Raw genomic sequence first — 14,867 nt, 5'->3', positions numbered from 1 at the left:
AGAAAAGAGAAAGTTCCAAAGAACTGGCAAAAAAGTGTTGAAGGAGACTAATGAAGATTGATGAGTTATGACAGATAACCCAATAAAGGAGATTAAGTGGTTACAGAGTGTTAACAAAATCAAATCAACTACATCCGAGTATTGAAAGAACTAGCGGACATCATTTTGGAACCACTGGCAATCATCTTTGAGAGAGAATGGGAGACATCCCAGCAGATTGGAGGAGGGCAAATTTGGTCCCTATCTTCAAGAAGAGAAAAAAGAACGACCCAAACAATTACCATCCGATCAGTCTCACATTGATACCGGGCAAGAAAAGATAATCAAGGAAGTGTTCTGCAAACACCTAGAAAGGAATGTGGTTATCACTAATAGTCAACATGGATTCGTCAAAAAGAAGTCATGCCTGACTAATCTGATCTCTTTTTTCAATAGTTACACGCTGGGTAGATGTAAAGAACACTGTGGACATAGTGTATCTCGATTTCAGGAAGGCATTCAACAAGGTCCCCCATGACCTTCTGGCAAACAAAGTATTCAAATGTGGGCTAGGCAAAACTACAGTTAGGTGGATTTGTAATTGGTTAAGTGAACAAACCCAAAGGATGCTCACAAGTGCTTCTTCTTCTTCATCCTGGAAAGAAGTGACGAGTGGAGTGTCATAAGCAGGATTCCGTCCTGGGCCCGGTCCTGTTCAACATCTTTATTGACAACTTAGATGAAGGGTTAGAAGGCACGATCACCAAATTTGCAGACAACACCAAATTTGCATACTCTAGAAGACAGGGGTGGATTTCAAAATGATATTGACAGATTAGAGAGATGATTGGCCAAAACTAACAAAATGAAGTTCAACAGTGACAAATACTAGATTCTCCACTTAGACAGAAAAAATGAAATGCAAAGAGACAGAATGGGGGATAATGCCTGGCTTGACAGCAAGACATGTGAAAAAGATCTTTGAGTCCTCATGGACAACAAGTTAAACATGAGCCAAAAATGTGATGCAGCAGCTAAAAATGCCAATGGAATTTTGGCCTGCATCAATAGGAGTCTAGTGCCTAGATCCAGGGAAGTCATGCTACCCCTCTATTCTGCCTTGGTCAGGCCACACTTGGAATCACACTGTGTCCCATTCTGGGCACTGCAATTTAAGGAAGATGTTGACAAGCTGGAATGTATCCAGAGAATGACAACTAAAATGTTCAAGGGCCTGGAAAACAAGCCCTATGAGGAGCGGCTAAAGAGCTGGGCATGTTTACCCTTCAGCAGAGATGGCTGAGAGGAAACATGATGAGGGCCATATATCAAGATGCGAGGGAAAGTCCTAAGGAGGAGGGAGCAAGCTTGTTTTCCGCTGCCCTAGAGACTAGGACGCAGAACAGTGGCTTCAGACTACAGGAAAGGAAGGAGATTCCACCTAACTATTAGAAAGAACTTCCTAACTGTGAGAGCTGTTCAGCAGTGGAACTCTACCCTGGAGTGTGGTCGAGGCACCTTCTTTGGAGGCTTTTAAACAGAGGCTAGTTTACCATCTGTCGGGGGTGCTTTGAATGTGATTTTCCTGCTTCTTGACAGAATGGAGTTGGACTGGATGGCCCATGAGGTCTCTTCAAACTCAGTAATTCTATGATTCTAACACAGAAGTGTAGAAGGGAGACATTCCCATGCTAAACATCTGGAGCTTTTGTCTTGATAATGGTTTGTCTGTCTGTCTGTCTGTCTATCTATCTATCTATCTATCTATCTATCTATCTATATAATAAAAGTCAGTGTTTGTATGCGGAGGGAGGACGGGAGGTGTATGTGGCAGCATTCTGATTGGCTGCCACTGTGGCACAATTTGCATATGGTCTCTGATTGGCCACCCTCAACATTCCAACACTCTTAGGTGACAGAGAAAGGAGCGGTAAAGGCCTGAGGCTGTGGCAGCTACCTGATAGGTTGCCACTGTGGAACAATTTGCATATCCTAATGCAATGACAGATCAAGGCCGAACTTGGCACAGAGAGTCCCCGTGGCTAACTCAACATTCTGGTGTGGTTAGGGGGAGGACGGACTATGGATGATGGGACTTGCAGTACCTTTACTCACTTTCTGAGACCACTGAGACTGATCAAGACCAAACTTGGCACACAGAGCCCCCATGACCCCCTTTACATCCTGGTGAGGTTTGGGGGAGGATGGATGATGGGATTTGTAGTACTTTCCAACCCTTCAGTTCCCACAGACCACTGTGGCCCCCAAGAAAGACCGATAAAGACCAAACTTGGCACACACAGCCCCCATGACCCACTCTACATCCTACTACAGTTTGGAGGAGGGTGGACCATGGATGATGGGACTTGAAGTACATCCCAAGACAGCTGTGACCCTCATCCAATGACTGATCAAGACCAAACTTGGCACACATAACCCCCATGACCCACTCTCCATCCTGGTGCAGTTTGGAGGAGGATGGACCGCAGATGATGGGACTCGCAGTACCTTCACTAACTTCCTGAGACCACTGCAAGCCATATAAATAACTGATAAAGACCAACCTTGATACACAATTCCTTTCACAAATAACCCGGGCAGCGGCAGGTCCCCAAGCTAGTGTATATAATAAAAGTTAGTGTTTGTATGCGGAGGGAGGACAGTGTATGTGGCAGCTTTCTGATTGGCTGCCACTTTCACAGGCCATTGTGACCAGCATGGGTGACGGACCTGGACCAAACTTGCCACACATAACCCCCATGACCCCCTTTACGTCCTAGTGCAGCTTGGGGGAGGATGGACAAAGGATGATGGGATTTGAAGTACTTTCAAACCCATCAGTTCCCACAGACCACTGTGGCCCCCATCAAAGATGGATAAAGACCAAACTTGACACACAGAGCCCCCATGATCCACTCTACATCCTACTGCAATTTGGAGGAGGGCAGACCATGGATGATGGGAGTTGAAATACCTCCACTCACTTACCGAGACCGCTACGGGCCTCATCCAATGACTGATCAAGATCAAACTTGGCACACATAACCCGCATGACTCCCTTTATGTCCTGGTGAGGTTTGAGGAAGGACTGACAATGGATAATGGGATTTGTAGTACTTTCAAACCCTTCAGTTCCCACAGACCACTGCGGCCCCCAACAAAAACCAATAAAAACTAAACTTGGCACACAGAGCCCCCATGGCCTACTCTACTTCCTACTGCAGTTTGGAGGAGGGCAGACCATGGATGATGGGACTTGAAGTACCTCCACTCACTTCACTAGACTGCTGAAACCCTCATCCAATGACTGATCAATACCAAACTTGGCACACAGAGCCCCCATGACCCACTCTACATCCTGGTGCAGTTTGGAGGAGGATGGACCACAGATGATGGGACTTGAAGTACCTTCACTCACTTCCTGTGATCACAGCGACACTCATCCAATTACCAATAAAGAACAAACATGGCACAGAGAGCCCCCATGGTCAACTCAACATTTTGGTGTAGTTTGGGGGAGGATGGACTAGGGATGATGGGACTTGCAGTACCTTCATTCACTTTCTGAGACCACTGTGACCCTCATACAATGACTGATCAATACCAAACTTGGCACACAGAGCCCCCATGAGCCATTCTACTCCCTGGTACTGTTTGGAGGAGGATGGACCATGGACGATGGGACTTGCAGTACCTTCATTAACTTCCTGAGACCACCGTGAGCCACATAAATAACTGATAAAGAATAACCTTGGCACACAATGCCTTTCTCAAATAACCTATGCACTGCCGGGTCCCCAAGCTAGTTACATATAAAAGTCAAAGTATGTATGTATCTACGAAGGCTCCTTTGTGACTTAATCGATCTGGATCAAACATTTTATTTATTTATTTATTTATTTATTTATTATTCAAACTTATATGCCGCCACTCCCCTGGGGCTCGGAAGAACATGCTAAAATTTAACACAATTTAAAAACAATTTAAAAACAACAATATCAAAGATCAAAGGCCTGTCGAAACAGATAAAGGCCTGTCGAAACATGGCACGCATATCTTTCACTATTCAACTATTAAAATCATTGAGGGGCTTGAACTAGAAAATCCACGCCTTTTGAGTCCAGAGCAAAGGGAAGAAAAGGTTCAAAGTGCATTGGCTGCGGCTAGGTGAAGTGGCCCTCTGTGTTGTCACTGAGAAGAAAAGGGAGTGAAGCAGATTGGCTATTGCTAGGTGACATGTGTATGAGGAGAATGGAGGAAGGGAGGGAAGGGAAGGGAAAGGTAGGAGGGGAGGAAAAAAAGAGAAAGAAGGGAAGAACGAATGAAGGGAAGGGAAAGAAGGAAGAAAAGGAATGGAAAAGAAGGGAGAAGGTATATGGGGAAGGCATGGGAAAAGGGAAGGAAGAAAAAAGAGAGGAAGATGTATGTGGGAAATTGAGAAAGGAAAGAAAAAGCCACAAAGAGAGCCTACCCACCATTGCCAGAGTATTGGCATGGAGACATTGTGACATAGGCCTTTTCAGAGCTAGAGAGGTGAGAAAGCAGGTGGGCATTGTCCCCTGCAATACCTGGGCAACACCGGTATATACATTAGCTAGTGTGAAATCATTAAAAGGCTCAGGAAAGCAAAGCATTGTTGTTGTTATTGTTATATGTATTTATATCCCGGTGCCCTAGAAGTAGAAAGGCATCTAAATTCAGGGTGCTCTGAATAATACCGTGGAAGGTTCAGGGCCAAGCATGATGTGATACCATGTATATAGTTCTAAATAAAAGATGGATTAGGATTATGTAGGATCAGTTGTCTTTTTCACACTATACATTCACAGTTCTTTGATGCCCCTTTAACCTTCATGACTCCATCCTATGAGGAAGTCAGGATTCTCTGCCAGAGATCTCTTCATGCCTCCCCAAGCTATAAATCCCAGGATTATATGGGATACAGAGCTGACAGGGTGAAATCAAAGTTCTCGAATTGTGCAGTCACCACAATGGTATAGTTTTGTACTGCATTTTTGCATCCCAAGAGCATGGCTTGGTCTCAGTCTACATCTGTGGATGGTGAGAGCATCTGTGATGCGTTCTGAGTCACTTGGTACCATAGTGACTTTTTCACATGTCGTCGAGGTCAGTGCCAAGGCAGGATGATTAATTGTCGTCTTTGTTTACCCCTGCAGAAAATCGATGCCAAATCTCTCATCAAGCTGAACTTTGCTAAAAACAGTGATGGTGAGTTGGCACTTTGCATTTCTTGACGTCTCATTTTTATCAGTTAAAACAAAAACAATTAAAATGTGTCAATGCCGTGAAAAGATACTGCACAGAATAAGACAGCTGCACACACCATTGACAGTATGACTTACATAATTGAAAGCTGAAAGTAGAAATTCAAGTTGCCCCTAAAAAGAGGACAGAGCTGTAAAAGAGCAGAAAGGTGTTTTGGTTGCTCTCTTTTCCACCAGGCTGGTCAACCTTTGCATTGCTCTGGAATGTAATGTGCAGCAGCAAAAAGTGCACTCTTTTTAATTTGGCAAAAAAGGTGCGCGTTACAGTTGCTGCCTGCTTAGAATTCCTTCTTTAAAAGCAAAAGTGTTTGGACACCAAAGCTTCCAGCAATGGAAGAGAATCACTGTCAGGACTCTCAGTACTCAAACAACTAACTATTCATTCCACACTGCCTTCCCTGGTTGAGCCGAGCTGTGCAGGTGGGTGCCGGCCTGTTCTCCACGGATCCAAGAAGCTGCGCTCCTATGGTTTGAACTGACTGCCCTTGATAGACTGTCATTTGGACTTACTCCTAGGAGGCATTAATGTTTGAACTGCGGAACTATTCTAGCACTAAGTCACTTTAGCCTGAGCACTTTATAGTTCTTCCTTAATCCGCCAGAACCCGTGTTGTTAGCTGGCCCCAATCCATCAAATGTGTGATAAGTTGCTGCTACTCCTGCACTTTAAACAAATGTTCTGAGATTCTGTACTATCACTTAGATACTCAGACATATTGTGAACTATCAGCACTTTATTCTCTATGTGAACATATTGTGAACTATCAGCACTTTATTCTCTATGTCACCACTTATGCTACTCTTGCTGCTATTGACATTCTATCAGCTATTAATTGTGTTACCTTCCCCTTCCATTACTGTACAAGTGCACCTTACAATCTCTGGTATACTGGAAGAAACAGGAAGCATAAAGGGGTGGGAATGCAGGGATCCAGCTACAAGTAACAACAACAATGATCATTACCAAATACCAACAACTGGAACAACAATTGAGGAAAGTGGAGGGAGCTTCCCCGGGGGGGGGGGGTTCGTGGGTGGGGGGTCCGCCATAGAGGTGGTGACAGGTAGAGGAAGATACGGGAAAGGGAAAATAATACATTCATTTTGGCCCAAAATTCACAAGAAATTGGCAACCTCTAAATATACTAATGACTCAAGACAAAAGCAAATTCTGCCCAAAATTTATAGTAGAACATTGGCAATTCCGAAAATCACTCGCAGTACAACCCAACAATCCATTCGGCTTGAAATTAACAAGGATATATTGGCAATCCCAAAACATTCTCCTGACAAGGTACAGCTGAGGTGCCAGGATGGTGGTCCCTCCAGGTTAAAAGTGGTGCTGTTCAGTGCCAGGTCGGTAAATGGGAAAACCTCCATCATTCAAGATCTAATCCAGGAGGAACAAGCAGACCTGGCTTGCGTAACAGAGACCTGGCTAGATGAGGGAGGAGGGGTGAATCTCTCCCAACTCTGTCCGCTAGGATACTCTGTGCACCACCAACCAAGACCTGGAGGGCGGGAAGGTGGAGTCGCAGTGGTCTACAAGGATTTTATCCCCCTGATCAGGTGCCCCATCCCACAGTCATCTTCTTTTGAGTGTGCCAGCTTTAGGATAGGTGACCAGGACAGGATAGGGATTTTGTTAGTGTACCGACCACCCCGCTGCATGACAGTCTCCTTACCTGAGCTAGCAGGAGTGGTCTCGAACTTGGCGTTGAGCTCCCAACGGCTTTTAGTCTTGGGAGATTTCAACGTCCATGCCGAGACCTCTCTTTCAGGGGCGGCTCAGGACTTCATGGCCGCCATGGCAACCATGGGCCTGTCCCAATTAGTATCTGGCCCCACCCATAGTGCCGGACACACACTGGATTTGGTCTTCACGCAGGGATGGGAGGAAGGTGACGGGGTGGAGGAGCTGACCATCGCTCCATTGCCATGGACCGATCACCACCTGCTTAGGTTTAGACTTACTGTGCCTCATAACCTCCGCAGGGGTGGTGGACCCATTAGAATGGTCCGCCCCAGGAGACTTGTGGATCCAAATGGCTTCTTGATGGCTCTTGGGGAGTTTCCCACCTCCTTGGCTAGCGATTCTGTCGTTGCTTTGGTCTCCCACTGGAACAGTGAGATGACTAGGGCAATTGATACAATCGCTCTGGAACGCCCCCTCTCGAGTAACCGAGCTAAACCTGCCCCTTGGTTTACTGAGGAGCTGGCAGCGATTAAGCGAAAGAAAAGGTGGCTAGAGCGCGTGTGGCGCCAGAGACCTACCAAATCAGCCCAAACACATCTGAAGGCCTTTCTAAGGTCCTACGATGTGGCAATAGCGGCGGCACAAAAATCATCTATTGCTGCCAATATTGCATCTGCGAAGAATCGTCCAGCTGAACTTTTCCGAGTTGTCAGGGGTCTGTTAAATCCGCCGAAAAGCGAGATCCCTGATGACTCGGTGGCTCGCTGTGAAGCTTTTGCTCGATTCTTTACAGATAAAGTTGCGCTGATTCGGTCCGTTTTCGACGCCATATTAACAGCAGTCTCTGAGGATGTAACACGAGCATTTGCTTGTCCGGTTTTATTGGATTCATTTCAATTGGTTCATCTTGAGGATGTGGACAGGATCCTTGGAGAAGTGAGACCTACCACATGCATCCTAGACCCCTGCCCATCCTGGCTGATAAAAGAAGCCAGAGGGGGTTTGGCAGAGTGGGTGAAGGTGGTGGTTAATGCCTCCTTACAGGAGGGTAGGTTTCCAGCGAGCTTAAAACAAGCTATCATAAAACCGCTGTTGAAAAAACCATCACTGGACCCCACTCAATTAGACAACTATCGGCCAGTTTCCAATCTCCCCTACTTGGGCAAAGTCATGGAACGTGTGGTGGCAACACAACTCCAGGGATTTCTGGTAGACACTGATTATCTAGATCCGGCACAGTCTGGCTTTAGGCCGGGACATGGAACTGAGACAGCCTTGGTCGCCTTGGTAGATGATCTTCGCCGGGAACTGGACAGGGGGAGTGTGTCCCTGTTAGTTCTGCTGGACCTCTCAGCGGCCTTCGATACCGTCGACCACGGTATCCTTCTGGAACGCCTCATAGATATGGGACTTGGGGGTACTGCTCTGCAGTGGCTCCAGTCCTTTCTTGAGGGACGGTCCCAGAAGGTGTTACTGGGTGACACCTGTTTGGCCCCACAACCATTATTGTGTGGAGTCCCACAGGGTTCAATTCTGTCCCCGATGTTATTTAACATTTACATGAAGCCGCTGGGGGAGATCATCCGGAGTTTCGGAATGAGGTGTTATCTCTATGCAGATGATGTCCAAATCTGTCACTCCTTCCCACCTGTCACCAAGGAGGCTGTCCAGACCTTGAACCGGTGCTTAGCTGCTGTGTCGGACTGGATGAGAGCGAACAAATTGAAACTGAATCCAGACAAGACAGAGGTCCTACTGGTCAGTAGTAAGGCCGAACAGGGCATAAGGTTACAACCCATGTTAGACGGGGTTACACTCCCCCTGAAGACGCAGGTTCGCAGCTTGGGAGTGATCCTGGGTTCATCACTGAGCTTGGAACCCCAGGTCTCAGTGGTGGCCAGGAGAGCTTTTGCACAATTAAAACTTGTGCCCCAGTTATGCCCAGCGTACCTGTCCGAACGCATCTCCCTCTACGTCCCACCTTGGAGTTTGAGATCTTCTGGGAAGGCCTTGCTCTCGACCCCACCTCTATCACAAGTGAGATTGGTGGGGACGAGGAGCAGGGCCTTCTCAGTGGTGGCACCTCACCTGTGGAATTCACTCCCCGGGGAAATTAGGTCATCGACATCCCTCCTCTCTTTCAGAAGGAAATTAAAAACATGGTTGTGGGACCAGGCTTTCAGACAATCTGACGGTTAGATAAGGACAATGACGACCAGAATCAGTAGTACTTGACAATGTGGAATGGATTTACGGACTCTGAGATGGTGAACGCTGAGCATTAGATTGTTTTTATTGATTTTGATGTATATACTGACTGTTTTAATTGTTATAATTGCTGTTTACATGTTTTACCCATTGTTATGTTTATGCTGGCATCGAATTGTGCCTTTGTAAGCCGCCCTGAGTCCCTCCTCGGGGGTTGAGAAGGGCGGGGTAGAAATGCCCGAAATAAATAAATAAATAAGAGAAAACCTTGGGTTGCATCTATGCTGCTGACCATATCCACTCTCACTGCCTTGGCTCAATGCTATGGAATCACAGGGGCTGTAGCTTTACAAGGTTTTGAGCCTTCTATGCCTAAGACTGCCGAAATAATAACAACAACAACTTTATTTTTGTACCCCGCGTCCATCTCCCTGGAGAGACTCCCCGGCTTAAATGGGGATGAGCCCAATCAACATACCATATATACTCAAGTATAAGCCAACATGAATATAAGCCGAGGCACCTAATTTTACCACAAAAAATGGGGAAATGTATTGACTTGAGTATAAGCCGAGGGTGGGCAATGCAGCAACTCCTGGTAAATTTCAAAATAAAAATAGATATTGATAAAATTAAATTAATTGAGGCATCAGTAGATTAAATGTTTTTGAGTATTTACATAAAACTGTAATTTAAGATAAGACTGCCCAGCTCTGATTAAACCATTATTCTAACCTTCCTCAGTGTAAATGTGCGTGCATATCCTTCCAATAATAATAGAGTAAAATAATAAATGGAATAACAGTAATAACAGAGTAGAATAAAAAATGGAATAAGAACAATAATAATAAGGTAAAACAATAAATGTAATAATAACAATAATAATATAGTAAAATAATAAATGTAATAATAATAGAGTAAAATGATAAGTATAAAATAAATATAATAATTATAATAATTATTATATTAATCACGCATTATTCGCCAATACATCACACAGTCCTAGACACTTGGGAAGTGTCCGACGTGTGATCCAATACAACAGCCAGCAGAGTGATCTTGTTTGCTGTGGACTCATCTTGTTATGTTTTAAATAATCACAATAATAAGAGTAAAATAATAAATGTAATAATAATAACAGAGTAAAATAATAAATAACCTTGACTAGAGTATAAGCTGAGGGGGGCTTTTTCAGCTTAAAAAACCTAGGCTTATACTCAAGTATATTCAGTAGTTAAATATAGCTCACTAAAATACATAAACAACAGCATATAAAACAACAACATTGTAACAGAATATAAGAGCTACCATCGAACAAACAACCAATGAACCTGAAATGAACCTGGGCATGGGTGGGTGGACTTGTGCAAATCAATTTTGAGTATAGGGGTAATAAAGTGCTTAAGTCAGAGGGCAAAATTAGGGATGGAGGGCAATGTAAAATTGAGCATTATATCTTTGGGTAGAGAACAGTAGTAAAGTGTAAGGATGAGATTTTGGTTCTGATTCCTCACCAAGCTACAAATCCCAGGAGCTACATGGAGCCATGGCCATTAAATTAGAGATGATGTCCCTCAAATAGGAGCTCCAAGGACTTCTGGAGCAGCTTTCCCTTTTTGTTTTTGCTCAACACTAAGACGATCCTATGATGCCAGTCAAATGTGCACCCTAATTTTGGCAATTTAGACCAAAAGGTAATCCCCCCCCCCCCCCCAAAAAGGGTGAGCATTGGTTTTGGGTAAAGAGGATACTTCTTGAAATGTTAATCAAAATAATCATCAACCCAAAAACCTGAGTCATGCTATCCATGTGAGCACTGTAGCTTCATTCTGATCACAAATGGAATCATCCCTTTCTCTGAGTAGAGTGGCAAGATACAAGGGCCTAGTCCACCCCAGGAGAATCTAAAAGAAGCAATGACCCCAGCATTGTGGTGCCACTTCTAGCCTTTTTGGATGCTTTGGTGGGAAAACTTTGCAGTGGAGACAACCATGGGGAGCTGCCCCCCTGAAATGGCACTGGTATTTTCTACTCTCCACAGAATGATCCTCAGTTTATCCATGGACCATATTAATATCCATAATTTTGACTCCAAAACCTGCTCTCGGCTTATACACTATGTCAACTTATACATGAGGTAGACTTATACATGACTATATACTTAAAAAAAACTTTCAGGAGGCTACGGGAGGATGTGAATTTATTTCAGTTTACAGTACCTGTGTTCCATCAGACTCCAGCCGTTATGCCCAGAAATAAACGTGTTAAATTCTCTGTAAGGGAGAGCGGTGTAACAGTTATGAGTGCCAGACAAGGAGCGAAGAAAACCAGTGTCAAATCCCCACTGAGCTAACAGCAACTTTGGTCCAGCCACTTTCTGTCTAAGCTGTTACGACAATAAAAGAGAAAAGGTTTTTTCTCCCCATTTGTTAGCTGCCCTGCAAGAGCTCATACTGAAAGCTACCATAAGAAAATTGCTTAAGATGTTATTTTCTCCAGCAAGGCACTTGTAGCAAATCACAAAGAGGCATGCATTAATAGCAGTCATTTTCTGGATCCTTTTATTCTTCCTAATCAGGTAAATACCACTGTCCAGTGCTCTTCACCGTGTTCACCAATAATTCCCACATTGTGACAATCAAGACGACAGGAAATGTGTTTGCTTATGAGGTGAGCTTCCTTTTCAATCTGATGGTTTGCTTTTTTTATTAGAAAAGAGTGTCATAAGGTTGCACTAGCAATATCCCGATACAAAAGTGCTCTCAGGTCCAAGCAATTTTGTTACTCTCTTCAGAACGCAAATGATGACTGCATCCTTCTAATACTGGTACTACACAGAGATGTGACGATTAGTCAGAAAACAAGAAAAAATAGGTTCCCCTCCCCCCTATTTCCCCCCAAAGTCTCTTTGTTAACAGGAAAAAAAGAATCCATGTGTTATTGAAGGCTTTCATGGCCATACAGCCTGCTGTGAGTTTTCCAGGCTGTATGGCCATGTTCCAGAAGCATTCTCTCCTGATGTTTCACCTCCATCTATAGCAGGCATCCTCAGAGGTTGATGGGTCTGTTGGAAATTAGACAAGTGAGGTTTATATACCTGTGGCATAATGTCCAGGGTGGGAAAAAGAACTCCTGTCTGAAGCAAGTGGGAATGTTGCAATTGGCGACCTTGATTAGCATTGAATGACCTTGCAGTTTCAAAGCCTGGCAGCTTCCTGCCTGGGGAAATCATTTGTTGGGAGGTGTTAGCTGGCCCTGATAGTTTCCTGTCAGGAATTCCCCTGTTTTTTTAGTGTTCCTTTTTATTTACTGCCTAATTTTAGAATGTTTTAAATATTGGTAGCCAGATTTTGTTCATTTTCATGGTTTCTTCACTTATGTTGAAATTCTCCACATGCTTGTGGATTTCAATGGCTTCTCTGTGTAGTCTGACATGGTGGTTGTTCACATATTATGCTGTGAACAATTAAATCCCTGGCAGACGGTGCAAAAAGAATCTGCGAAGCCCACCTCCTCCAAGGTGAACTGACCCACCTAAACTGGGTTCTACAGGCCAATGGAGACTGCATTACAGACATCAGAAGAGCTGAAAGACCAAGAACAAGCCACGAGAGTCAAGACAAAGATCCACCCAAAGAAAAGTGTTCTTACCATACAGCAATTGAACCACTGACCGCATGGGGAACAAATAAAGGATTGGTTTTTAAGACACGAATCAAGGAACATGAAAGGCACTGCAGACTGATTCAACGAGAGAAGTCAGCCATAGCGGAGCACCTGATGAACCAACCTAGACACAGCATCTTATGGCAGAAGACAGAAATGCTGCACCTCTCGAACAACCACCATGTCAGACTACACAGGGAAGCCATTGAAAACTACAAGCATGTGGACAATTTCAACAGAAAGGAGGAAACCATGAAAATGAACAAAATCTGGCTAGCAGTATTTTAAAAACTCTAAAATCAAGACAGTAAATAAAGAAGAAAACTAAAACAAAACAGGGAAAATCCTGATAGGAAACAATCAGGGTCACGTAACACCTCCCAATAAAGGATTCCCCTAGGCAGGAAGCAGCCAGGCTTTGAAGCTGCAAGGCCATTCAATGCTAATCAAGGTGGCCAATTGCAACATTCCCACTTGCCTCAAACAGATAAGAGATCTTTGTCTGACCCTGGACATCATTCCACAAATAGATAAACCCCACTTGGCTAGTTTCCTACAAACCTCTCAAGCTCTGAGGATGCCTGTCATAGATGTGGGAGAAATGTCAGGAGAGAATGCTTCTGGAACATAGTCAGACAGCCCAGAAAACTTACAGCAATCGAAAGAATACATGCATTATGGAATATTTTCTTACCAAATATGACTGCATGTTTTTGGCTTTTTAAGGCGGTCGAACAACTGAATATAAAAACAAAGTCTTTCAAGGACCTGCTAACAGATGAGCCCTTTACTAGGCAAGATATTATTACACTACAGGTAAGACCTTTTGGAAAAGTCAATGTAGATGTATATTTAATTTTCCATAGCCTCACTTTCTAAATCTTCTTAATAGCATAGATGCTATATATATCATTGGACAAAGTTGGCAAGAAGCCATGGGGAGAACCGAAGGAAATGTCTAATTATATTCCTCCCATTCGTCCTCAACTTTAGGGGGTTTTTTTTGGGTGAGAGTTATAATAAATTTTCAGTGGTTTCACCAGAAAAGGAACCTGCAGTGCAAGAAATCCCTTTGGGAGAGCGGGAAAATGTTTCCTCTCATCCAAGGAAACTAGTCCTCAGGTGGATACAAGTTTGGCAATGATAAATCTGCTGCAGTGGATCTGCACGTGTTGTGCACGCATGGTCTCAGATCTTCCTCCATAAAAATTCTGTGATCCCATTTCTGTCCACATGCAGAAAAAAGCTGGAGTTATTTGCCATTTCACAGCATGCTCTTGAGGCTGATGATAAGAAGTTTATATCAGTTGAATATCTTTTCCGTATGCAAATTCCAAGGTCATGTTTCATGTCTAATGCCATTTAACCTCTGCACTGGCGGTGTGACTAACAGGCCAGGGATGAGCCAGCGTGGCCTTCCTCCTCCCAGCTACTGCAGAGGCCATGCTGTGCAGACCGGCTGCCATGGCACCCAGAGCTGATGTTCCAGCTGGGCCCTGCAATGACATCTGGTTGCTCAGCAACATGGAGATGCCAGGAGAGGGAGATGCCAGTCGCTGTCCGGGGGTGGAAAATGGTCATAAAACCCACAGATGTGACTATGGGGCTGCAGATGGCGTGTGGTGGTGGATGACAACTGGCAAAGGGGCAGGAAACTTTACCTAGCTCCTTAACAATCTGCCCTGCAGGGAAAACCCAAAGGGGCAGAAGGCGAGAGGTGGGGAGACCGGCACCTGTTAGGGTAGCGAACGCTTTCCACGGGTGAGCTGGGACTTGAAGTGGGGGGAGTATCCTGAGCTGGCCATGGGATGGAGGCCTATCCATCCCATGGTTCACCAGCCTCACCTGCCCAGAAGAGCAGAGCAACAGGAGAGACTCACCAGACAGACCTCCAGGGTGAAGAAGGCCAGAGCTACCCTATTTGGAACGGCCCTGGGTTATGTTTTGGATGGTGTGATTTTAATAATTGATGTTTTAATTGTTCGATTTTAATTACAATTTTTTATTTGATACATATATGTATGGCATCACAT

At 44.5% G+C, this 14,867-nt stretch overlaps 1 protein-coding gene across 1 annotated transcript in view; it reads left to right on the top strand.

Moving 5' to 3' along the window:
• Positions 1 to 14,867, top strand: part of PPIL2 (peptidylprolyl isomerase like 2) — a 99,352-nt gene that overhangs the window by 24,966 nt on the left and 59,519 nt on the right. Inside the window, exons 6-8 of the mRNA XM_060785902.2 lie at positions 5,157 to 5,208; positions 11,747 to 11,838; positions 13,561 to 13,650. Coding sequence (XP_060641885.1) covers positions 5,157 to 5,208; positions 11,747 to 11,838; positions 13,561 to 13,650 — 234 coding nt within the window. The remainder of the gene's footprint in view (positions 1 to 5,156; positions 5,209 to 11,746; positions 11,839 to 13,560; positions 13,651 to 14,867) is intronic.

This window comes from Anolis sagrei, chromosome X (assembly GCF_037176765.1).
Source record: "Anolis sagrei isolate rAnoSag1 chromosome X, rAnoSag1.mat, whole genome shotgun sequence".
Classification (NCBI taxonomy): domain Eukaryota; kingdom Metazoa; phylum Chordata; class Lepidosauria; order Squamata; family Dactyloidae; genus Anolis; species Anolis sagrei.
This window is presented reverse-complemented; position numbering and strand designations above follow the sequence as displayed.